Source organism: Oculina patagonica, chromosome 13, assembly GCF_052425735.1.
Source record: "Oculina patagonica isolate OP01 chromosome 13, crgOcupat, whole genome shotgun sequence".
Taxonomy (NCBI): Eukaryota; Metazoa; Cnidaria; class Anthozoa; order Scleractinia; family Oculinidae; genus Oculina; species Oculina patagonica.
In genome coordinates, this window is record NC_135770.1 from 4,550,396 (window position 1) to 4,577,327 (window position 26,932).

The 26,932-nt window shown below is 38.4% G+C and overlaps 3 protein-coding genes across 3 annotated transcripts; 2 read left to right on the top strand and 1 right to left on the bottom strand.

Annotated features, from left to right (window-relative positions):
* The first annotated feature begins 113 nt into the window (after positions 1–113).
* On the top strand, positions 114–1,968 carry LOC144635919 (cyclic GMP-AMP synthase-like receptor). Its single transcript, XM_078495038.1, has one exon. The coding sequence runs from the start codon at positions 207–209 to the stop codon at positions 1,737–1,739; it is 1,533 nt and encodes a 510-aa protein (XP_078351164.1). The 5' UTR covers positions 114–206; the 3' UTR covers positions 1,740–1,968.
* A 3,070-nt stretch (positions 1,969–5,038) lies between these two features.
* On the top strand, positions 5,039–13,169 carry LOC144635552 (GTP cyclohydrolase 1-like). The gene is made up of 6 exons (XM_078494646.1): positions 5,039–5,371; positions 9,824–9,933; positions 10,429–10,484; positions 10,705–10,736; positions 12,017–12,101; positions 12,480–13,169. The coding sequence occupies exons 1-6, from the start codon at positions 5,101–5,103 to the stop codon at positions 12,613–12,615; spliced, it is 690 nt and encodes a 229-aa protein (XP_078350772.1). The 5' UTR covers positions 5,039–5,100; the 3' UTR covers positions 12,616–13,169.
* A 4,988-nt stretch (positions 13,170–18,157) lies between these two features.
* On the bottom strand, positions 18,158–20,131 carry LOC144636798 (histamine H2 receptor-like). Its single transcript, XM_078495995.1, has one exon. It carries the CDS (start codon positions 19,438–19,440, stop codon positions 18,310–18,312), a length of 1,131 nt encoding a protein of 376 aa, XP_078352121.1. The 5' UTR covers positions 19,441–20,131; the 3' UTR covers positions 18,158–18,309.
* Positions 20,132–26,932: the final 6,801 nt, after the last annotated feature.

The window sequence follows — 26,932 nt, forward strand, 5'->3', positions numbered from 1 at the left end:
TTTTCCCGCGATTACGAGGCTTTAGAGACTGGGCAGGAGCTCGGTAACCCGTCAACACAACGAGTAACGCCTGGGGAATTTTACATGTAACGCTTCCTGCATCAACACTACATAGTACGCAGCGACTTGTTAGTTAGGTCACGTTTGACACTGTTATAACTCGCGATTAGCAGGCCCAAGGATTCCATGGTCCCAAACAATATATAATGGAGTGGAAAATTGAAGCCCACGATTTGATTCGCTTTTTAGAATCTTCTGAAAATCACTTCCGGGTTTTCATGAAATTTGCCGAAGAAGTGAGCGATCCAAGTGTGAAGAACAAGCTTGCTGTAACAACTATCGATGCAAACAATGCGTTTGAAAAGCATATCGCTGACTTAGGATTTAGCAGTCATGAAGAAATTGACGCTAAAAGTAAAGAAGAAACCCGTAGCCTGCTAGCTAGAATGGAACATTTGCACGGAGCTGCAATCAAAACAAAGAAAGGTAGAGATTTCGTTTCTGGTCTTGAACTTGGAGAGCTGCAGGAAAGAATCGTGGAGACATTTCTGTACTGTTTGGATCAAGATTGGAATTACTTTCTAGGCCGAATGAAAGATATCGCAACATTCGAAACTCTTCTCAAAATCGTTTTGAGGGATAGTCCAAGCGTCTCATGGCTTAAATGGCAGCTTGATTTGACTGGCAGTTCAGTTGAGGCAGCTCAAGTCCCAGACATTAGCTACGAACATGGAGTCAGTGTTGTAAATGTTAATCCCGAATATGACATTTTGTTGAGCGTTTCACATATTTCCCTTGGGCTCATCGATCAACAACAGTGTATAACTGAAACAAATTATCCTGGATATGTTTACCTGTCAACCCCATCACTCGCAAACAATAGTGAAGATTTATTAAAACTAATGACAGTGAGAGATTCAAAGTACTATCTGTCGGCTTTGAAGTTCAGAGAGGAGATCTATCGAATATTTTATGATTTAAAGTTGTTTTCGGATGCAGTTACAAAGGAACCCGAAATGGAGGGTTTTGAAATGCAGGTTGCACCCCATGGACCAGCCGTTCAAATTGACGAGACATATGAGGACGAGGAAGATCCATATTTGTCCTATGATTTGGTCCCTGCGATCAAGTTTAGCGGCTGGCCAAAATGCAGCCAACAGTGGATAGAAAGGAAAAGGTTTTGGCCTCCTCAATCATTGGTAGAAGAAATAGTCCAAGAGGGTTTTCACCTTGTTCCAAAGACTTCTCCCCAAGGTGACGAAGAATTGGAATGGCGCATTTCATTCTCCAAAGCTGAAGTAAAATTAATGAAAGCAAAAGGCCTTGGAAACAGGAACTACTGTTATCGCATATTCAAAATGGCCATCAAAGAAAATATTACATCCACTTGTAACCTTCTAACAACATACCACTTAAAGACCCTCCTACTCTGGGCAAGCGAGAGGCACCCCCCTGACAGATGGTCAGATGAGAACATTGCAGTGTGCTTTCTTGGATTACTTGATGACCTGTTACATTCTTTGGTGAACTGCTCATGTCCTAATTATTTCATCCCAGAGCTGAACCTCTTTGCTAATTGCAGTACTGACCATTTGTATTTCCTTGCAAGCAAAGTGTCTGCCATTCGCAAATTTCCCTTGAAATACCTCCAGCGACCAGGGGAAGACCCCAAAGAGGGTTATGACAATTTCATTGGAGCTATGAAGGAGTGGCAAGAAATGGACTATGGAGAACTATAATATCCATGAAGTACTTGTCCCCTGCCTGATCTAACTGGTGAAATTGCATTACAAATAACTTAACTACAGTGTATTCAAGATGGTCAGTTGTTAGTAAACAAATACTGAATGCAGTCTGAATGCTGGGAAGAGGAAGAGGAATTCCTTTCTTCCTTACTTTCTTTTCTTTGAGATAGCAAAGGGTTTATGCGTGACATGTGAAAAGGGCAAAAATTAGACCGTGACGCATGAAAATAGGGCAAAATTAGACCGTGATGCCTGAAAATAGCTAGAAAAGACATGTGATCCATGAATTCTGCAGTTTCAAGTTTACCTGATACATAAATTTGGTTAAAATTTGCGCGTGAAACCAGATCACATCCCCCCCCCCCCCTTGCTACTCTCTTCTTTATTTTGGGCAGAACTAAATGTATCATTTTGAAAAGAACTACTGCAACAAAAAGCAAGGAGGAACTTTATATGAAAATCATATTAAAAAAAACATGCGGTTAACCATTTGGGAAAACACAGTTAACCCAAATTTGTTTGTAACTAGTGGAGACTGACCAGGAATGAGGTATGTGCAGACGACGGTCGAATAGTATCTCATGATGCATTTCGTTTTATCTTATATTATCACTGTGTACATGACGTAATCAGTATTATCGAAGTGAGAAGAAGCGTTCGCCATCTCGTGTTTCCGAACTAGTTTTGATTCAAAAGCTGCTGCTTTCGAGGAAAACGAATTATTCTATGCTCACTGCATTTCAAAGGAGAATTTCAGCGTCACATTGAAGGACTTTACCTGTGTTTCGCTAGTATGCAAAGAAATACATGTCAGTTTTACCAAACAATTGGACGAACGTCGAAGAGCTCTCGTTCCTGTGACAGTCAAAAATTTGGCTATAGAAGAGCTATTTGCTGGAGTAAGAAGTCCTGTGCTAATCCGAAACGGTTTTCTTACATTTCTTCTTACATCTCTATCGATCTCTAGTCCACTTCGCAGCCGGCGGGCTTGTTCAGCGTTGTTCGGCTTGAGACATAATCTGTGAAAATTATACATATTTGATTGAGCTTATTATTATGGTTATTTTTTACCAGTTGTAAGCATTTCACTAATTTGAAGAGTACAGTTATAAAATTACTTTCGAAATTAGTCATTTTGAATGTAATATAAATGGCAATGATGACAAAGCGCTCAGGAAAGAGCCCAGCGATTGTTGCCTGAAAGAGACATCACACATGCTTCACAGCACGCGGAGCTGGTTTTCGATCGAAATTTCAGTCATCTTTGATTGCTGAAAAAGTCATTGAGATGCGGGTACTTCTCGGTACTTCTTTGCAAGTACAATAATACGGCCTTCGTTATGCTAGCGTGAGACCCATATTTAGTAGATACCAGCTTATTATCCGAAGAATCGTGAATATTTATGACCTTGTCATGCATCAGTGAACACTTTGTGAAGGAAAGCTAATCAAAATAATCAAAATAAAGGATGTTTTTTAACAAACCACGGTCATAGAACAATAATGTATGACAAACAAAGCAATTTTCTTGGAACAAAAATACGAAATGTGCCGTAGAGAAAGCAGCGTTATTTTATGGTTGAATCCGCCAAAACTTCGATATTGCGTGAAGTGCGCGGAGAATTGAACCATGGGATACTATTCAACAGTCGTCTGAGGTATGGCAGCTCGTTTTCCAGAGAGAGATGAAGAAAAGCGGTTGGATTTGTCTTTTAGGCCCAAAAAAACAACGAAACTACAAAAAAGGCAATGGAATTTCCTCTTATATTATTGAACTTGGTTCCCGCAAAATATCGTGATTTGTCAGTGTCTCGCAGGTCAATTATTTGCCTCGGCCGAATAATTGATCTGCTTGCCACTGACAAATCACGATATTTTGCTTAACTTCGTTAAATAACTGTTAATTATTCTGTCATACTTTACTCTCACTGAATGATAAATGAAATTATTTTGCACCGGCAGCAGGGAGAAACAAGTAATGACATGATCGTAATGATCCGGCACTTTGGGTTCAATCCCTTGCCGGATCATTACGATCATGTCATTACTTTTCATTGGCCGAGAGCCCACCACGTGATCTGCAACTAACTGCCTACAAATAATGGTCTGCTTGTATGCATTAGCATCTGACAGTGATTTTGCTACAAATAATATTCTGCTCATGCGTAGTTGTGTCCACTTCCGAGAAAAATGGCAGCTCGTTTTCCAGAGATAGATGAAGAAGAGCGGTTGGATTTGTCTACTAGGCCCAAAAAAACAGCGAAACTACAAAAATTTCCTTTGTTCAATAACTGTTAATTATTCTGTCATACTTTACTCTCACTGACAGTGCTTCTCTTCGACACAGTGGTGTCCCCGCTACCCCCAAAGGTATCCCAGCGGCTAGGACATGCATTTGTCAGGGCAGCCTCTGGGTAACCTGTAGTCAATCCCACGAGATGGCCACTTACACCCAAATAATCACAGCATGGGTACAATTAAGGGTGCGTTCCTTTGGAATGATCCGGCGCAGGATCCCTGATCCAAGATCTCTCGGCTCATGGAGCATCAAAGGAACCAATGAATCATTGCCCAGAGTGGATACATTGGTTCCTTTGATGCACCAGGATCCAACTGATCTTGGATTACTGATCCTAATCTGGATCATACTGAAAGAACCCACCCTAAGTTATTAGTCATCTATTTGATGCAGGGGCGAATCTAGGAGGAGGGTGCCTTCCTTTGCTTTTCATTCCCCCCCCCCCCCCCCCCCACCCTGAGATGACCTCCGTCTTTCTAATACAACTGGTATTATGCAAAAAAAATAATAACTGTGGTTTCGGTGCAACCCTCCCAAGAAAAATCCTAAATCTTGCCCCTGGGCTGGTCATAAATTGGTTGTCAAGTACATTGAAAAAAAACTATATTTAGTTCCACTTTGTAGCATTCCAATCTATAATCAGAAGTGTCTACACAATTCTTCACCTCATTTACCTTTGTAATCTGAGTATTCCTCTATAAAACTTTGTACCTCCCCAACAAACATCTTCATGTGAGACCAAACAATGGATTGAGTCCCCAGAAGCGAACAGGAAGGCAACTACTGCCTTCCTCTAGTTTATCTGACATGATAGCAGTAATTGGTGCCTTCCATCGCAGGACAAATCCGATGTTTTCATTCAAAAGGACTCAAAACGAAGCAAATTAGAACATTTCAGTTCCATTTTCCCGCGATTACGAGGCTTTGGGAGACTGGGCAAGAGCTCGGAAACCATCGAAGAACGCCTGGTAAATTTTCACCGCCTGTTCTCTGTTTCAGCGCGAACCAATATCTTTAACGATTATATAATAGAATTCTAAATTGTATTGTAATGAAATGGCCAGTTCAAATGCTCAGGCAAGCAGTGAAAGCAGTTCACGACCTTTTCGACTTACCTCGCTCAGCATGGATGACGTCCCAGAACTAAAGCCGAGACTAAGTGATGCGGACTCTGTAGAACATCAACAGAAACAACTCGAGGCTGCATTCGGAACGGTGCTAGATAACATTGGAGAAGACAAGAATCGTCAAGGTCTTTTAAAAACGCCCTCCCGAGCAGCCAAGGCAATGTTGTTTTTTACAAAGGGTTATGAAGAGACAATTTCAGGTAAGCATAAGTTTTCAACTTTTATGACTTCCGCTATATAAACTAGAGACATAGCATCGATCGTGATCGATCGAGCTCCTTTTCTTTTCTCGTTTAATTTTCCCTCGCTAGCACTTTCTCTTCGTTTGATCTGGCAAAGGACAGCCTGATCATCACCCCATCGAAATATCGCCCCATGCTAGGTAAGGATATATATATTTTTTAACTTTGCGCGCAAGATCCGTTCGCGCTGAAACTGATTCATCGAAGTTTTTATATGATGTAATAGTTCGCTTATACACTCAAAACAGTGCGACCTCACTTTAATTCGGGACTACGTAACTAGGGGCGAGAACTTAGAATAACTTGCTTTATATAAATAGAAGATCCCGTCGTGGTTTTGCGCTTTGATCACATTTGCATTAATAGTTTGTTGGTCTTAACTTGTTGATTGTACTTGACAGGTGTGTTTACTTATCGATGTAAATGTTTGACCAACAGCAAAATGATATGTACAAGTATTAATCCTACGCGTGGATATTGTTAGGCAGTTAGAAAGCAATTTATAATCAGTTAGCTGAAAATTGATCTGTTAATCGTTTTTCAAAAGTCTGATATTTACTTCACTCATCCCAAAAAGCATCTGTGTAGGTCGGCTGGACTGATTATCGTAGGTAATTTGAAGAGCCATTAACACCTTCAATTTGCCTTTTCATGTGATATCATTTGTGCTTAATTAAATAATGGAAGTTATACTACAATGGGGCCCAACATATTAAACAAATCCTTTTATAACAAAGTCCCGCCAGCCAATATTACCAAGAGTAAAATGGATTGGAACAGTCACCCTCTTGTGAGGCCCTGTTAGGGTAGGTATACATGTCTCCCATCTCAATTTCAAAGCTTGTCATGTCGCAATTAAAAATGGTCCGCATGTCGCTGTCGATATTTTGTCATTTCGTCTACAGATGGACGCGAGTTACAGAGCAGAAGTTTCTCAGATATTTCAATTTCTCAACCAATTAAAAAAATGCGTGGGTAACCAAAGTACACAAAGCAGGAGTTTCTCTGGTATTTTCCGGGGGCACTTAACGAAAAAATATTATAATAGGTCTCGGAACATCGTTTTTACGTTATAGGTATCCTTTTTGTGCGATTTTAACGCTAAGAAAAGTGTATCTTTTCGGATACCGGCGCTAGCTGAACTTTGTTTTTTAATTCAAACTTCAGAAAATTTTAGGGGCCGAAATATTTTTACCCGAATTGACGCCAAAACGGTCTGCTGGGTGCCCCTGCATGTATTTAATAAGGCAGTTCATTTTTTTAATATCTGGACCAATTAAAAACGAGCAGGAGTTTTCAACCATTGAAAAAACGACGTGACTCTGAACTAAGCAAACGGAGCAGGAGTTTCTCGTGAATTATTTATTTCACAGATAAAAATACGACTATCTAAGTTTAGAACATTTTGACGTGAGTACACAGAACAGGACTTTCTCCGGTATGTTATTTAATTCTTTCCTTTGCTGTCGCTATTTCAATAAAAGTCTTGTCGTTCATCGCCATTTTACTTCTTTGATGTCGCTGTATAAACGTCATGTCGTTTGTCGGAATTTACCCTAACAGGGCCTCTCTTATATTTATATCAGACACTTTTTCCAGGTTTTGTCATACTTTTTTATATCATGCTTTTACTGTAATACAGTCGACTCCCGATAACTCGAACCCTCGCTAACTCGAACCTCGCGCTAACTCGAACCAAACTCGAATTCCCCTGGATTTCCGTAATACATTTACTGTAATTTTACCCTCGGTAACTCGAACCCTCGATAACTCGAACCTCCCGCTTACTCGAACCAATTTTCGTTTCTCTTCAGGTCATTTTCTATATAATTTTACCCTCGATAACTCGAACCATGTCTGGCAATACTTAAAAAGTCAAAACAAACAGTCTATTGTAGTCCAAAATGTTATATTTATTAGCTATTTTGAAATAAAAACAAACACGATTCAGAGCCGTTCCCGAAAAGCCCCTAAAACACAAACTGTGCCGCGCTTTTGACGTAGCTTGACATGCTACAGACGTTTAGTTTGTTTGTGGAGGTTGAATATTTCATGCCTATTCTTTTAAATGAACCTTCAAAAGCGTTTAAGGATTATGAATCGTCAGTATGAATTTACTTAGTATTGTTCGAAGAAGTAAATCACATTAACTCTGCAGCAGCAGCCTTTATCGTTGTTCTCTTGAACAAGTTTGAAACCTGCAACGTTCACATCTGATTTGATTTTACATTACGTTACGTTCTGGTTTATGTATAGTGATTTAGAAATATATTATTCATTTTTCTTTTGGCTTCTCTATACTCAAATTAAATTTGTTTAAAATGTACACTACGTTTTTTCAAGGCTATCAATTTAATTGTTATTTTCAGTTTAAATTAGCTAACAAGTTAAACAGAAAGTTTATTCATGGAAGAACAATATATAATGCCAAAGTTTAGTGTTAATTACCGGTAGTTAAAAATACCTTTTATAACATAGTAAATGTGCCTTTTTGCTGCATTGTTTCCTTTGTTAATTGACTGTCTAAACTCATTTCTAAATCTTTTTGTTTTAAAGGTAAAACTGATCAATATCTATTATAGAAACTGTTGATAGATGTTATATACAAATTGCCTACATGTATATTAAAATACATCTTTTTTTCGGAAATCGCGGTATGACCTGAAGTTAGGTTTTGCAAAATAATTCCTTGGAATTTAATTACTTTACATGTTGAATCCTCATTGATTCTTATAGTTGTCTTGCTATATTGTTTTGGGAATTATTTACAGATAGAATGCTGGTTGACAAATAAAAGTATGCTACAAAACCACCGATTTGGCGACGGACTGCTCAAGTTTGGTCGCCAGTGAAAAATTTAAGCCGCTAATTTAAGCTCATGCTTTCAATCCATCTTCTCAATTTTAGTCGCCAGGCTAGCGACTTCAGTTCCAATTTAGTTGCCAGCTCCAAAGTTTTAGTCGCCATGGTGACTAAAATGGTCTTAAGGTCATTGCCCTGAAATAGAACTGAACACAATTTTTTAACCAAACTTCGCCTATTGGTTTATTACTTTAAGGGAACTTAAATTTTGAAATAAAAAAGGGGGGTCACCAGATTCGTTTAGGAGCAGGAAGACCTTGTATATTCCATATAATTCCTTTAAAATTCCTCTGCGAGTACTAGCAAAGTACACGTTTTTAGCGATAATTTATTTTTTAAACGCAAGAATTGATCTGTTTTCATTTTACAGAAAGAACTTGATCGCTTCACCCAAAATATGAGAAAAAATTGATAGGTCACCAGACTCGTTTACGAGAAAGCGACAATTTACTTCTCTCGCGGACTAAGCCACATAGAAAAAAGCCGCCATTTTGTTTATGTGTGCGCGCTCGCGCGCGCTTATTACGCGTCAAATTCTGCGCAGTAAGGATGCGCAATGCAATACAGGGCAATGACCTTAACTTGGAGGGTTGAAAAATGATAATTGTAACCTGCTTCTGACCTCTAGCTTTCCCTGTAATACAGCTATTTCGAGAAAGGTTGTCGAAAAAAAAAATATCAAAGTGCACACGACAAGACCGAAAGGTGGTCTGGGTATTCACTGGAATTTAGCATATTGGCCTAGAGGAAATGTACAAGTTTGTATTTTTGCACCTGGAGAATTTGTTTTTCTGCTCAGGAGGCCTATATCTGTAGCTTTACGTTTACTGTCGCATGTCTTTGAGTGAGGAAAAATTCTTCTGAACTTCAGAGGTTCTAAACGTACCATGAAAACCTGAAACCTACCTTTAGGGATTGGCTTGTGCAGTTTTGTGCTTTTTTCCGACAACGTTTCTCGAAATTGCTGTATACAGAAAATGACTTAAAAGGTGTCAAGAGACCAGACATTAAGTAGGGGAGTGGTGGCTAAAATAGTTTACAGGTATAACACAGCAGGGTCACTGTACTATTACAGCATGAAGACTAAACTGCATTTTAGACCTGACAGGCACTAGCTCCTCGTTTACCCAAAAGACACAGTCGCAATGTTTTGTCCAAGAAAATATCCATACCCCCTCATGGAGGGATTGGAATTTTGGTTTGAAACCCCTTACCTTCAGAAATTACAGTTTTTTAATTTATTCTTTCCTTGAAAAAAATTGACTTTTAAGACCCTCCACCCTGGAACTTCTCATGACCTTCCATGTGGTGGGTAATGGTTATTTATTATGAATCTCATAATATAGCGGAATGAGAAGCAAAAAAGCGAGTGGAAAATATTAAGTATTCATTAAAAGCCACAAAAAACCGAGGCAAGAGTAAAGACATGGCATGAGGAAATATAGGTTTACGCTCAGCTATTATTCCTGCTCGTCCGCTTTCTGTTCTCACTTGACATTACTTATGTTTGTGCTCAGTCAAGAACAGAGCTTTTTTTGTTCTTGTCAGATATTCTTAATGATGCTGTTTTTGATGAAAATCATGATGAGCTGGTCATAGTGAAGGATATTGACATGTTCTCTTTGTGTGAACATCATCTAGTACCATTTATGGGAAAGGTATGTAGTCTGCATGTGCCTAACAAAGTTTGATTTGAATCTGTCCCAGCGTTAAATTGCAGTTTTCAATGACGTGCAGACTCTAAAATCCAAGCCTCAACAAACGCTTTGAAATGCTTTTTGTTGCCATCAATCATCTTGGCGGACCTCTCTGGAAACAGAAGTTCACTTCAACCGGGTCAAAAGGTTACATCTGTCAGTTGTGATTGGTAGATTTTGATCCATTTTGTTTGTTTCTGTGTTTCAAGGTTCCTTTTCTGTCACCATAATTATGATTGACGGCAGCGAAAGCGCAATCATTTAGTTGAGTTGCTCGCCATCAAGTCTCTGGTAGCTTAGTGGTTAGGGCATCCGTTCTAGAACATGGAGGGTTGTGGGGTCGAATCCCAGTAAAATCAAATTAATTAAATTATCAAATCTGATTAAGAATTGTTTCAGATGATTGAGGTTGACCAAGTACTCAGTGCACACATATTACATTTTATTTTATTGTAGGTTCATATTGGTTATTTACCAAACAAGAGAGTGGTAGGACTAAGTAAGCTTGCTAGGTAAGTTGTAAGACATATAAGGTTGTGTTTGAAGGTACACTGTATTTGCTTTGGTGTTTTAACTATAAAATATAGAATGCCATTTGCTGAACTAGTGTAAGATGTGAGCACATCAGCAATCAAACAATTAGGAAAGATTGAAAATGCAAGAAATCAGTAAAACTAATGATAGCATGGTAATCATGAACTACAGTAAATTATTTATATTTGCTTGTTGCAGGATTGTAGAAATGTTTAGCCGTCGATTACAAGGTTAGTGGTATATGAAGTGGTATTTTTGTTGTGACAGAGGCTACTGGTAGCTAAAATTAATAATGGCTTCACATAACAGTATGCCCTGACAAACCCTAAGTACCTAATAATGTAGACCTGTGATATGTGCAAGGAGCTACAGACGCTGCACTGCACAAATCACATCCCATGCACGCATTGCATGCCTATAATGTTTGGTAGTATTTAATCATCTTGCCTTTGATAGGTTTTCACTTCCAAAACAATCAAATTCTACAAAAATCTACCTAGATTTCATATTTTTATTTGTACTGTTAAGGTCGCGGGGGGATACCTACAACATGAATAAATTCATGAAGGGAAATTTTGCTTGACCTGCATCATTTAAAACGCTTATTTCTCAGCTGTTACGGGTGCGATTAAGTTCAAATTTTACAGAGACATAAAGAAATGATGAAAGATTCTGAATGTCATCTTTTATTTGGTAGATTGCATTTTCGGCGATGTAATAGCCTCGTCAGTGCCAAATTGGGAAAACATGATTTTGTGGCAGAGTTTGCGGAACGAGTAGGAGACAGCACACAGTGATCTTGTCAAAAACTTATCAGTCAATACCTCTAGAGTGTCATAACAGGAGCGGATTTTTTAATTTAAAGTTTGCCAGCAAGTTATGGCGGTTTAAGTGCGCACATTTGAATTTAATGTCTTCTACCTCTTTCTAAAAGCGCTCTTTTAAAATTCCGCTTCTGTTATGACACACTACAGTATTCATAGTTTACCTATCTGCAGTGGCAAATCATGAAGTTCTGTATCCGTGCTGTATTCTCTGCCACAAAATTGTCGGAAAAGTCCAAACTTTGAGATTTCCGAAGGTGTCCCGACCTAAATACGATCATTTTGCCAAGGAGAGATGTAATTATGGTAATTATATTCCACGCTTTTATGGTGAAAACAATGCGTTTTTAAAAAGGACACGATTGTTTATGCCGAATATTTTGTGATTACTCTGAGTTGCAGAAATATTCAAATTTGAATGAAAATAAGCTCAAAGACTTCCTACAATCTATATGAACGTATATCGCTAAGGGTTGTTTTAAATTGGTTAAAATATATCAAAGAAACAGGGATTTTTTTACAAATCACGCGTACGCGCCCATATTTTTGTCCAGTCATAAATATTTCGTAAAGTTGTCGATGTCAGTCGTTGTACTTTGTGCATACGCTTTAAATATATGCATAATGATGAGCCTAAGGTGTCCCCCGCGACCTTAATAACAATTTAAATAATGTTCTTGTTTTAGTTCAAGAACGTCTAACAAAGCAGATTGCCATGGCTTTAACTGAAGCTGTCAATCCAGCAGGAGTAGGCGTGGTCATTGAGGCTACGTGAGTATTAGCTATAAATATTTCAGGGATGCTACAATGTCCAAAGGATATTTTTGCTGATTGTTTCAAAAGCATTTGCACTGGTTCAAGCTAGGGTGTCCCTTTCATACTTTAAGTTCCTATCTTGTCCAGGTACATTAACCACTTGCTGTTTACAGTGGAACCTTGATTTAACGAACCTCTATATAGCGAAGTCCTCGTTATAGCAAACAAATTTTGCCTGTCCTTTGGCCCTTCATTATATCGAGGTTCCACTGTAATATGATCTTAGTGAACCGTGTGGCTAATGGAGTCAACTTTCGTCTCTTTCACACAATGTTATTAATATGGCATCTTATCAAATAATGTTTCATCTGTTTTAATAAATTTATCTTCAAGGCACATGTGCATGGTAATGCGAGGAGTACAGAAGCCAAGCAGTAAAACCGTCACCAGTTGCATGTTGGGAGCTCTGAGGGAGGATCCCAGATCACGTGATGAGTTCTTGACCCTGATCAGAGATAGGGACAGATAGTTAGTGATGATATAAACCACAGCACATTAATGATTTCATTTTAGCACTTAAATTCTTTATCTAATAAGCATCCACTAATAAGACACCCAGTTAGAGTAAAAAGATTGATAACACGTTCTCTTCACACACTTAATTTTTACCCTGCCGGAGAAATGTCTGAGATTAAAGCCAAAAATTCCATTACTGGTTAGGTAGCTCAACAGACACTGATTGGGTGTCCAATCAGGTTGGTTTTTATTATAAATTTTCTTGTAGTATCTCAATTATAGTGTCTGTAAATGAGCTGACGAACAGGGAAAAATTAAGTGAGAGAAGAAATGACTGCTTCCCAGGTGGGTACACGGGATTTCAAGTGACGGGGATGATCGAATGGGGGCAAAAATCAAGACCCAAAAAAATCCCTAGGGCTTCCAACATGACCCAAAAAATTCCAAGATCAAAAATTGACCCCTCAAAAATCAACAGCAAAGGCTGTTTGTTTGTACTTTCTTCGTAGAACTACGCAGCCAAGGCACTACCAAAAACATCCCTACTTAAACAAAAAATACTTGCCAATTTTTGATCATCCCCTTCCCTCAAAATCCTGAGTACCCCCCCTTGCGACTGCCTTCTTGAATTGGCTACTATCATAGTTCATCTTTTGAATTTTTGGGCTACATCATTACACCACCAAGACAAGGGAATGTTTTATTTATATAAATTATGCCCAATGAATTTATTATCAGCTCTGAGATGAATCATTTCTTGGAAAAGCACTAGGGTTACATAATTTCCAAGTTCTTACAACTGTAGGGATGTGAATGTCGCTCAAATGCAACATTGCACAATCTGGCTTGGTGCATGGAGTTGTTTGCTTATAATTGCATCCCCACACTAAGCTGAGCCTCACTCCCATGTTGTCATATTTTAACTCCAGACCCCACACCTGTGAGAACTTGTAAAGGCGTTTCCAGTCTCTTTCAGGTTGAATTGCAATAGTAACAATTTCTTATTGCTTTGCAGTTTATTGCAGGCATTTATATTTATGATAAATTCCTGCTATAAACTGCAAAGCAATAAGCAATAATTTTATTATTGAATGCATGGAAAATGTACAGAGATGTGGATTATTTGTATAATTCATTCAAAATGCATATCAATTTTTCAAAGGCAACTTATCTTTTGTACTAAAATAATACTCTATCCAAGACATTCTTTGAAAATTTGCACACACTCATACAATGTAGTCATTTTGGAATTGCTCAATGTATCTAAATGCTTTAATATAAATTTAAATGGAAATTGCAGTATATTTTACCTACTGCCTATTATTTATTATCAGGATGCAGTTCACTGAGCTGTAGGAATGAATTTTTAGGCATCTAATATGTTTGTATTTATATTATTTATTGTTTATTGTTTATTCATTAAATCCAAAGGGGCTATGTCACGCAATTTTAGGCAATTTCGGCACTGACGAAGTGGTCATAGAATTAACTGAAATATCACAATAATGGCTTAAAACTGTAGAAGAACTCAAAAGTAACACAGGAAGACCAAAAAGAGGCTTGGATGGGCAAAATTCGAGAAGATTAAAACGGATTGCATTTGGGTAAACTTGAAAAACGTTAGTCCGACTTTTTTCAAGTTTATCGTATTTTTTTATGAAAGTGTCATTTAAAATGCTCGGAAATCATCCTTGTTTGTTATGTGGCCGTGATTTTGCCAATAAAAGACTTTTGCTCTGCCAATTTGAAGTTTAAAACTCTTAATTAACGAAAATAGACAGAATTACCTAAAATACCATGACCTAGCCCTTTTAATTGCTTAAGCAACATAACCTATAATGACATTCAAGTAAATAAGTCTAAATATTAAATTCATCTTTTTTGGAATAAAATTGGTTATAAGACAGACTTCCTAAGCTTTCTGTAATATATATTTTCGTACATTTCTTCCAAAACATTTTATTACTGGCAAAGAAAAGTCAAAACTGCTCGAATCCTAAATCTAAGAAACCAGATTACAGTGGAACCTTACAGGGTCAAAGGACTGGGAAAATATGTTTGCTATGAAGAGGTTTTGATATCGTTCATGAATAATAAGTAGGAAAAAAATGCTAATTAAGACAAGTGGTAACAACAGAACGTGAAAATGTGTGAATTAGAAGGATAATTTTAGATTTACATGGTGTAATTGCTGATTGAGGCAAGGTAGTTCCTTTATTCAACTCACTGTGCTTTGTAAACCATTCAACTGAAGATGACAGATGCTCTGTCGAAACATGTCTTTGAAACTTAAAAAAATTGTCGTTTTTCTTAAAATCTTTACGTGTCTGTTACGTGTCTGTTCTCAAGACCTATACCAAAGTTATGCTGTAATGTGTTGCAATAATATTAAATTTTTGTACAACCTTCATGGTAATATAATAAATCACAAGCACAAATGAATGCCGTAATTTGTTCAGCCTTCTATTCTACCCCCTCCCCTGCCACCCATGGGGGGTGGGGACGCTCCATATGGCACTTCTAAACAGGGATGCTCCTTATACCTTTTAGGGGCTGAAAATCATCCCTTTCCTGTCATCCCCCCCACCCCACCCCTTGCCAGTACAGTAAACACCCGCGTGTAAAAACCTAGTGGTTTAAGAACCTGCTGGCAGAAATTTGCCATTTTAATACCCCAAAATATAAGAACCTGTTTAGCCAAGCAAATTTCAGCAGGTTCTTATATGTGGGTTATAGAAAATTTTTATGAACATTTTTAACAGAACATTCCAAACTGTATTTACAAATAAAGAAAAGACAGATTCACATAGACTTTAATTGTCTTCTTTGGACCTTGCATGAGGCTTGAAGCAATACAGTTATGAATAAATGCTGTATAATGAAGGACCAAACCCATTTTTTTTCTTCTCGTACAATCAAAAACTATGGCTCCTCCTTAGAAATTAAGAACCTTATTAAGAACCTACTTAGCCTAAATTACCAATAACTACCCCCAAATACAAGAACCTATTTTGCCAAACTTAGAAAATTGTAGGTTCTTACACGCGGGTGTTTACTGTATTCTACATCCAAGCATCATCCCTTTCCTGTCACCCCCACCCCACCCCTCGCCAGTATTCTACATCAAAGCATGTGAATTAAATGAGCTACGTCACGTAGAACGCGTCTTGAAAAAATGGCAAGTATTTTTTTTAAGTTTGTTGTTCGTAATCTCTTTTAATCTTCGTCAGTCGAAACCATCCTTGGTTGTTTTCGCATTTTTATTTCTCCCTTGTTGTTTTTCTACGTTAGAAAATTATTATTTTGAGGTTTCCTTCTTAAAATATGTTGACTGTTACCTGTCCCCTGGCGACAAGTTGGCGCATAGGGCCTCAAAACATGGTGGCACTGCTCCTTTAAATGTTTGCTTTGTCGTATTGATACAACAGTTGATAATAATTAAGAAATTAGACAAGAATCGACCATTAAGAAACTCAGAAAAAATCTAAGCCCCAGATGGGATTGTCGTTTGGCAAAAAAAATCATCAGATGAATCATGAGATGGCGGCTATGTGATTTCTTTGTACTATTCCCTGTTCTTTTTGTTATTGCTTAAAAAGGGTTTTGTGGGGGGGGGGGGGCATAGTTAACGAACTCGTTGCTAAAATAAAACGTGAATATCCTTTCGCAGCAAGCAGGGATACGTTTAATGATGGTGAATAAAATCCTTTTTAAGTGTCTGCGAACGCTGAAACGTTGCTTGTTCTTAAAACTCCAGTTCCATTTTCAAGTAAAAATAAGTACAAAAGGTCACAAATCCCAAAACAAAACGATAATTAAAAAAGTAATTTAATTCTTTCAAAGCATCCGAAACGCAACTTGTTTAGGCAAGGTTTTAAAGTAACATTCTTTAACATTTTTCGCGCATTTTGTGCCAATTTGTCTACAGATGTTTTTGAAGTAATCAGGCCAATATTGAACAGGAGAGTCGAATGCCTTTTAACAGAATAACGAGTCAATTAATCCGAAAATTAACGATGTCCCTCACAAACTGGATTGATCGTATACTCTTACTAAATATTATGCAAAGCCAATTACTGCTAGTCTAGCGGACGGTGTCTGTAAAATGGCCCGAAACATTCTTTACTGAAGTTTAAAAATCCCGTCTTGAACTCAAAATCCTTGCTGACAACTGACACAACATCGTTGAACTCCGAAAACAGGCAACTGAGCCAACTTTTTAACTAATATTTTTACATTAATTTTTCTTGCAAACGGCACCCTCAGTTTTGACTCAGTTAGCATTTTTGTATTACTGAAAAAATAGTGTTTTCAGGAAGGAAAATCCTCAGGGGATTCGTCTTTCTTATTACTTTATTCACCAACAGTTATGTTCCTAAATCCGAAAATTGATTTCCCTAAGTGGATTGACGGTTTACAAGTACGGGATTTACTCGAATAAGTGCCGCGGCGCTTATTAAATTTTTCGCGCCTCGAATGCGGCGCTTATTCGAGGGCGGCGCTTATTTAAAATTTGGACTCCATAAAGAATCTAATCTTAAATAGTAACTGAAAAAAGCGTCTTTTGATGGTCAGTATTTGACTCTTGCTGAAGAAAGAAGTGGCGCTAGCTGTCCTGGCAAAGTTCACGGCCTTCACAACATTTGCAGAGCTACGTATTGTAAGAATGTTGGATAGGAATACTAATGGGCGAGTAGTAAAACAATCACTTTGAACTGCAAAACATCGCTCTTGATGGAAAGAAAGGTCAAAGTTTGTTTTAGACTTGCTTTGTAGTGTTGTTTTTAGTTTAACAGAATTCCTCGAATAGGCGTCGCATCGGGACTGCGGCGCTTATTCGGGGGCGGCGCTTATTAACTTTGTGGTCCCAAATGCGGTGCTTATTCGAGGGCGGCGCTTATTCGAGTAAATATGGTAAGGCAAAATTTCTATAGCCAACACCGTATGAGCCTGTTTTATAATGCAGGCAGATCACAGCAATTCTGGCAATGTTATGATAACATTGATTATCAACAGAAGACAGACAGATAAACAACTTCACAAACATATAAACCTTGACCTCGAGTTTTACGCTGTGTTTTTAAAACAGGTCGACTTGCCGCACGTCGAGTTAAAAAAAAGCACGCAAGCCAAATTTCACCCTGTCAAAAACTAGATTAGCGGTATATAAAATCGACTAATAAGAAGGTGGCGAATGAGCTTTTTACAATTAGCGAAAATTGCACAAGATTTTGCAAAGAAACCACGTCCGAATATCTCCAATGAATTTCCGAACGCCCAATAGCGACGACTTCCGTATACTGTATCTTCTAATCGTTTGAAATATAATCATACATTGCTGATTATGTACTTCTGATATGAGTATTTTATTTTCTAAAAAAATGTGTTTTAGCTTACTGTATGATAAAAACTGTTCACCGAGATTGCAAAAAAATTACATGTACGCATGTAGAGGACATTTCCATTTCTGCTTCGAACTATTAGTTAAAAAAATATTTGAATAAATACTATTCTCCATTGCATTTATTATCTAACAATTATTCCACAAGCGCGCGTTGGATATGGGATGGTATATAGCCAATACATTATGTTACATTACAACAGTTACTGAGTTTTGAAAATGCTAGTCATGTGTTATACATAATGTCTACAAATTATCTTCAGTTTATATACTATGGCGACACTGTACAGGGTTTCTGATCGAGTTCTAGTTCAGTTGTTCAATATGATTTTCGTGCTGAGGCAAAATCTCATTGTTATTATTGTTAGTGTTGTTCACATTTGCCTGCTCCGCGTTTTGTTGATCTCTTTCGTGTCCTTGTCTTGCTTCCAAACTGACCACAGCGTTGGGCGATCCAAACACTCGCATCTCGATTTCTTCGGCCTCAGCAACGTTTTCAGTTCTACAAGTTAACTCAATAAACGCTACGCGAAACTGTCTCATTCTGACCGAGTAGATAAGTGGATTTAGGAAAGAGTTCAATATTGCCACCCAGGCGGCTGAAAGAAGACATGCATACAGTATTGCTCTAGAAATGTTACTACCATAGCTTACTAAAACAACTCTAACAACGCAAACAGGAATGTAGCAAATGAATAGAACTGAAACGATGATAGCTGTCAGTTTAAAGGCCTTTTTGTTTTTCAGAAATTTTTGCCTTGCCTCTTCTGTAACTTGCTGTGATAAAAGTTCCTTTTCGTGTCGACGAATCTCACGGTAGACCGTGATTTGAAAGAAACTGATTACGGCAAGAGACAGTCCAATGAATGTGTTATTGATGATAAAAAATTCAGTCGTGTCAATGAAAAGCGGAATGTGCAAAACAGGGGAAAATAACCACGCCAGAGCAGAACCAATTAGCAAACGAGCTTCGGTGACAAGTCCGGTATCGTACGCGTATGTGTGCTTCATGGCTAGATATCTTTCCCCACTTATTAAGGCCAGGTGGATAAGGGAAGTATCAACCAAAACACTCGAAAAAAATTGTGTGAGATTTTGCAATGTACATGATCCAGTCGATGTCTCGCCGAGAACGAATGTTATCATCATCGATGCAAACATGGGTTGAACAATCACACCCACCATCAAATCGGTGGTGGCCAGACACGCGAGAAGTATGTTAGACTTGTTGGCTCTGAGTCGGGACTTCTTTTTCACAGCTGTTATCACCAACGCGTTTAAGACAGCGGTGAAAGGAAATGTGACGATGCTGACCACTGCGAGGAAGATAAGAACGGCTTTAGCTTCAGTGGCAGACGGAGGCAGCGTGCCTCCCAGTAAAATGTAGAGTCCACATTCGGGTGGTATCGTCTCATGGCTTGCCTGGCTTCCGTTCATCGCTTCTCCCTCTCGGTTGTTCTCACTCAACTGTTGAATTCAGTGAACCTTTCTCTCTCCTTTCTTCTTGAAACTGACTTCTTATAATGCGCGTCTCTTGTTGATAAATCATCTTCACCTGGCATTTTACCAGTTTTGTGTTTATGTTCCAATCAATCGCTTTCTGTATTCGCTATTTAGTTGTATTTCATCTATTTTTAGTTAAAGTAATAGAAATTCGGCTTAATGGTTTGTTACTTATGCAGGAAAATAAGGCAACTTTATTTCGATAGATGCAATCCCTCCATTATTTCAGTTTCAATAGGCTCAGGAACGAATATTGACTCAAAACGCAAAATGACCCATCAGCGAAAACCTACGCAAGTGTGGGTGCACGCGTATTGTGTTTGCTAAGAGAGAAAAAGCGTTTTTCTTCTGCCTTTATAACAAATAAACACTGTGGAGTAAGTCCCTCAAGTTGAACTGCGTAGACTGTTCTTTTGTGCTACAAATTAGTTGCCACTATTTTTCGGCTACAAACAACTGAACTTTATCCGCGAACGAGACATGTCTAGACTACGAGCCGTCCTTTCTCTTTCGAGTCCATCCACCACGAAACGAAAAAAGAGCGCTAGGGCAAAAATCGAAAGAGAGAGAGGGAGAAAATTAAGAAAAAAAAAATCAAGTAGCAGATGTTAACAAGACCAACTGATTCGCTACAGGCATTAGATATAAACAGGGAATGAATAACCAGTCTAGGTCATAATAGGGTTGTGAAATCAGTTTTCCTATCTTTTTAGTGTAGTGTTTATACTAAACTCATGCATTGACTTGAGATGGGAAAGCAAACGCTACGCTAGGTGTTAGATAATGCGCAGTCAAGTGGAACAAGTACGTAGACATGAATATGCAAATTAGACGGGAACGGGCTTGTTATTATGACCTATTATCCATGAATGTTCTCAAGCAATGGGTTAAAAAGTTCTCCCGCCTGCCAAGCGTCGAATAACTTGTTTTAGGTATCACTTCCTTGGCGATCTTCAAGAGGAAATGTGAACCAGAAAACACTCGAATTTTTGCCGGTGAAGTTTTCGCGGCAATTGAAGAATGCGCAATTGAAATTTTTTAAATTGATAATTGCGCAATATAAGTAAATTATTCATTATTATTATTATTATTATTATTATTATTATTATTATTATTATTATTATTATTATTATTATTATTATTATATTTTTAGTTTAGAGTTTAAACTACACTCATGCGGTAGATTGTTTGTTGGGTGAAAATTCCTACGGAGATAACGCTAGCACTGAAGTGGAACAAGCATTTCATTCATTTCAAAAGATCGGCTTTCAAATAGCCTGCATTGCAGCCGGACGTGTCACCAAATCTACTTTCAGAAGATCGAATGTAATTATATGTAAGATTTAAATCCTCCGGTGCGTTTCCAAGTATGAATTACAAGAATTTCTTGTCTTTTGCCTTAAAAGAAAAAGCAAAAACATGTCAAAAAGCGAGTTGGCAAGTAAAGTTTCTTTGATTTGTCAAACTTGAAAGCGAATGTTTCCAAATTAATATTTAAAGCAACATGACCTTTTCCCTACATCAACAATCCGTCACGCAAATTGAACATTTCCTAAGTATTTCCATCTATGAATGAAACTTTTGTTTGAGAGCGGAATATTTCCTCAGAAGAAAGCTTTCAGACCGTCAGACATTATAAGAAGAGTGCCGTGTGAAATCTTCGCAGTGCAAAAAACAATACCTCTGATACTTTCACTGCTGATACCATCTTTTGAAAAAAGGAAACATTTACCGCGTTTTTCGGTTTTTTTTTTTTTTTTTTTTAAGTGGAAACTGTTGCTTCACTGTGAACTAATGAACGGTTATATAGGTTTGAAGGTTAATCTTAGTTGCTACATATATTTCGAAGTCAAACACTACACTCTCCGATTGGAGCACTCGTTTCACTGCGGTGTCACAATATACACTTCTTTCTTTTGTCTTATGAATAAGTTGCTATTTTTCAACAGCTGCTGGTAGCTGAAGTGAGCCCACGAGAACAAGACATGTCTGAGTTATTTTCAGCCTCATTTAGTTTTGGTATTGAATAACAAGCAAAGGAGAAACACGGAAAGATTGCGTTGCGGATATTGACAACACTTCAAGAAATTAGAAATGAACACCGGGAAAGATCGGGGAGGGTAAAAGGCGGAATGAGTTTGCGGAATGGCATGTGGCATGACTTGCGGAATGGCATAATTATGCGGAATGTAATTTACGCGGAATGACTCATTGACATAAATTATACTGAAGAGCGCGCCAATTTTTAAAGAGCAGCCGCTTTATTAAATACTGCGGGCTTAATGATGACAATCGATTGAAGACAGCATATAGTCTTTGATTTCACGTATGATGTTCTTCACGGATTCTACGAAAATATTTCGGCGGCCAGTGTTTCCCCAATGCTAAGGCTTTCCCATTCTGTGGACGGTTTATCGCTTTTTTAGTCAAAAGATATACAGCGACGGAAAAGCATGCGACCGTAGATCTTTATACGAACCGAAAAATGCCTCGGATACATCTTTGTATTAATATTCATGTAGCGGTTACCATTTACCAGATTTACACGCGACCCTTTACAGTAATACTGTAAGTTAAACAAAACATCGAGACGGAAAGCCGAGTTTGGGCGGATATCATCTCAGCCTCAGTAAGTACAGGGTACAAAGCAGAGAGATTACGAACACTACGGCGTATTTGTTTCATTAGAAGTCTTCTAGCCCTGCTTTTCGTTAGTCTCCTTCGCAGCCGCTCGGGCTGAAATCACGCAACGCTCCCAGTTCGGCCCGAGTGCCGGGCTGCGAAGGAGACTAGCTTTTCGCCTGCCATTATGAAGACTATATAAACTCAGTGGAAGACTTGAACATAAACGTAAAAAAGCGGCAACCGACCGCCGATCGAGTAGAGCGAAACTTCCATATAGTGACTATAGTCACTGCACGGTAAAAACAAGCTATCGTATTTCAGATCTAGCTCGCATTGCAGATTTACTGATAAGGAATCCGGCGATTAATTATCACTGCCTAATTGTTGTGAATACTTGGCTTTCTCTTAGGAAAAGAAAATCATTCGCTAAACATACATTTTATTTTACCGCAAAGATCACGAGACGCACATCGATAAAATCCACTGCGGTGTAAATACAAGATACAAAGATACAAATTTTATTGTCCTCTCCCCATGGAGGCTTTTCAGGGACAATGAAAAAAAAAGAGAAAAATACTTTAAAATGCTAAAAATTATCTAAAAAAAATAATTGCTAAAACTACAAAAATCACGTGTAGTTTATGACATTAAAAACTTATTTAAAAGATAAGATTTCATTTTGCGTTTAAAAATAATAAGGGATTCACTTAATTTAAAATGAGGTTGCTGCGCATTCCATAAAGTAACAGTTCTGTAATAAAAAGATCATTGTTCCGACTTGGTCTTAAAAAGCGGTATGTTAAGCTGCGTAAAAGATCTTGTCTCCCGACCACTGATGTTCCCTCTGGAGATAAGATTAGATCGAAGATAGTTTGGTACTTGACCTGTCATAGATTTAAAGGCTAAGGGCCTGTTTACATGATTCCGGAATGACTTTCATTCCGGAACGAGTTCATTCCATCCCCATACATTTCTCTGTATCTGTTTACATGATACCGAGACGAAAGTCAAGTCATTCCGGAATGAGTTCATTCCGGTTTTCATTCGGGAATGAAAGTTTCGTTCTGGAATGACATTTCATTCTGGTATCATGTAAACACAGAACGAATTTCGTTCCGAGATGAAATCGCAACTCATGAAACCGCGTACGGACTCCACAGTTTGAATTCTGAGCGAAAAAACGTAATAGCATTTACTGTTTAGCCCAAAGAAGCAGCTCTATGGTCAAATTACTCGTTAAAATAGCAGATACGGCAATTAATTGGCACAAAAACATGTTTGCGTAAAACATGCGCCATCTTGTTTTGATCTCGCGCGAAAACCGCGCACGTGAAAATGCCTTTGGTTGAACTGGTCGACTCTGCCATGTAAATGCAGAACGAACTTCATTCCGGAACGAGTTTCGTTCCGGAATGAAAGTCATTCCGGAATCATGTAAACAGGCCCTAAGATAGCATCTCTTAGATACAGGTGGGACTCAACTGGGATCCATCTCAGGTTTTTCAGGGCTGGAGTTACATGATCATACTTCCTTGTCCAGGAAACTATGCGAGCAGCGAAGTTCTGTACCCCTTGTAGTTTGCGTATATTGCTAACAGAAGTATTCGACCAAACGGACGAGCAATAATACAACTTACTAAACACTAGAGAATTAATTATTGTAACAAGTATGTCTTTCTTAAATACATGTTTAACTCGACTTATTTGCCCTAAGGCAGACATACAAGATGATGATACTGTTTTAATTGTGTGGTAATCGAATGAAAGTTTACTATCAAACACTACACCCAGGTCCTTAACAGAGTCCACGGGTAGGAGTTCCTTACCCAGAAGGGTAAGACGAAAATCCTAAAGTTTCGATATCATTTGCCGGCTTCCATATACAATCAGTTTAGTCTTGTCCGGATTCAGGAGTAGCCTATTATCAAAACACCAGTTTCGTAGCTTAATGAGGGGGGTGAATAGGAAAACGGATCGACGGATTTTGATAATATTTTTACCCGGATTTCGGATTCAGAGCAAATTTTTTAACGGATTTTCGGATCCTGCAATTGAAGCGGATCGCGGTTTCATCCAATTTTTGGGCCCGGATTTTGGATTTTGCTTTCAATAAAGTTTGGATCGCGGATCTCAACAATCCTCAGAAATGCTTTGCTTTGTTTTACTTGTTGCATATCACGCAGTACGGAAATTGTATTATTGTAGGATTAAAACAACAGATGTCTAATGTAGAGTTAGTCCTTTTAGTTTATAGTTAATATTGTAAAATGCTGATTGCTTCTTAGATAACACAAAACATCCCCAGATTCGTTTTTTCACAAATCCTGGCAACAAATAAAATTTGGATTCGAAAGTTAGACCTTTTTTTAACGGATCGGCGGATTTGAATACCCCTATTCACCCCCCCACTTAATAAGATCGTCGTTCATCGCAGCCATAGTCGATTCACAGTCCTGGACCCGGAATGACATGAGAAGTTTAGTGTCATCAACATAACAGTCCGTAGAACAGTGTTGCGGGATTGATGGTAAGTCATTGGCGTAAACTGTAAAAAGCAGCGGCCCAAGTATGCTTCCTTGGGGAACACCGTACCTCATCAACAGGGGCTCGGAAAGAGCAGTATTTATACGCACAGCTTGGTACCTGTTAGACAAGTAACTTCTGAACCACTGGATGGTGGAGGATGACAAGCCAATGTCTTGTAATTTGTTTACCAGTATATCATGGTTGACACTATCGAATGTCTTGCTCATATCAAGAAGAACTACGGCTGATGTTTTCTATAGTGTCACACCAGCGGAGAAGCCGTGTCACGATCTTTTCATCGCTGTAATAAAAAGCTAGAAATATACCAAAAGTAGTTGTCTTCAATGAAACCACTAGCTTTTTCCCACTCCTAGCAAGTTTTCATTTAGAAAGAAACGATTCCTGGAACAAGGCAGTGACACGGTCACACATTATTTCGAGGACGACTAACAACACGTCACTTGCATGCTTTCATTTATTTAAATGCGTTGTCTTTTTAAAAACTTCTCTTCAAATGGGTTGAACTTGACAGTTGTGTGTCTTGCCTTGAAGTACGTAGCTTTAGAACGAATATCGTTCTGTATTTTGAGGCAAATAGACGAGAGATTGCATTCACGTTTACAGAACTTCTCACACTGTACTCAGCCAACGCCAGCTAGTCGAAAATTCAAGTCCTCGGAAGCGTCACGGCAAATAGCAAAAGTAATTTCTCTGGTACTGTTCGGCGTAAATCGTTGATTTGAACGGGGAAATAATCTTTACAACGATGTTCAATGGAAGTTTCCTCGTCCAGCAGTATTTAACAAGGCGGCTTCTTTTTTAAAATTTGGCGCGCTCTTCAGTATAATTTATGTCAATGAGTCATTCCGCGTAAATTACATTCCGCATAATTATGCCATTCCGCAAGTCATGCCACATGCCATTCCGCAAACTCATTCCCCCTTTTACCCTCAACGGGGAAAGATCACTAGCCGGACGTTTTTTAGTGATGTAAAGACCTTCTGTCTCTACGCTAGACGGCGGGGGGCACTTTCTCCGCGCTGGCCCCGGCGGGTACAAAAATGTTTTTATATACCGGGAGGCTTCGCCCCGATGTCTAAACCCTTACCTTCCATGATACCACTTTCAACAGAAAAGGCAACCCTTTCGTATTTTTTTTTTTAATATTTTTATTGATACAACACACAAACAAAAAAAAGATTTACAAGGAAAAGCAACCCTTTCGTATAGTTTTGATAGGAGAATGGTTTAATTTCCTTTAACATATATACCTAAACAGAAGGGATACTACGTCTCTTTCCTTAATAGGCCTTATCACGGTTTTCGACGCCATCTTGACGGGTAGGCAAAGCGGGCAGAAATTACAGTGTTTGTATGGGAATCCGACGGCACATATCTTTTACAAAAATTGAATTCTGGACAACTCATGAATTGTAAAGTTAAGATACTAGGCAAAAGTTTTTATTCACCAAGTTTGAAGAATGTAGCTGGGCTAGAAAGCACGGTTACGTTTTTAATTTCCCATACATTTGTCTATAATTTTTTCCGAACCCTAACACCGAACCGGAACGTAAATCTGCAGAGAAAATACAGACAAATGTATGGGAAATTAAAAACGTAAATGAACGTTTTATAGCCCTGCTACATCCTACAAACTCGGCGAATTAAAACTTTTGCCTAGTATCTTAACTTAACAATTCATAAGTTATCCAGAATTCAATTTTTGTAAGATATACAAACACTGTAATTTCTACCCGCCTTGCCTAACCGTCAAGATGGCGTCGAAAGCCGTGATAAGGGCTATTTTTTCACTGGAATACCCCCTTAAACACTTAAATGAATCAACCGTTTGATGGGTCTGTTCGAAAAATTTGAAAGGTTCTTTTAAATACCTTAACGACAGTTTCCTCTACCCTTTTGTACAACTCAACTCATGAAATTCCTACCCTTTTAAATACCCATTGCCTAAAAAAGAACCCTTTCGGACGGAGCCTCCCCCTGTTTAGTCCACTATAGAAAAATACCCCTGGGGGCGCTTGCTCGTTTTGCTCGCCAACTCCTTCTTAACGCTTCTGCGCGCACCACCCAAAAGTAACTTTCGCGCAGGATAGCATTTAGTGCAAGCTAATATTTACTTTTCGGGAAATTATCTTACTCTGGAGTTAGAATACACTTGGAAACCTCTTCTCCGAACATAAAGTCTTACTTACACATTGTGTCCGAGAAGTAATTCGGTTGATTCACAGTAAGCAATTGAAGTTTGTAAATGATACAC

Excerpts from the sequence above, each read along its gene's own strand:
- LOC144635919 (XM_078495038.1), top strand. The coding sequence starts at position 207 with ATGGAGTGGAAAATTGAAGCCCACGATTTGATTCGCTTTTTAGAATCT.
- LOC144636798 (XM_078495995.1), bottom strand. The coding sequence starts at position 19,440 with ATGAACGGAAGCCAGGCAAGCCATGAGACGATACCACCCGAATGTGGA.
- LOC144635552 (XM_078494646.1), top strand. The coding sequence starts at position 5,101 with ATGGCCAGTTCAAATGCTCAGGCAAGCAGTGAAAGCAGTTCACGACCT. Across the intron at positions 10,485-10,704 it reads GGACTAAGTAAGCTTGCTAG|GATTGTAGAAATGTTTAGCC; the intron begins GTAAGTTGTAAG and ends TGCTTGTTGCAG. Across the intron at positions 10,737-12,016 it reads GTTTAGCCGTCGATTACAAG|TTCAAGAACGTCTAACAAAG; the intron begins GTTAGTGGTATA and ends TTCTTGTTTTAG.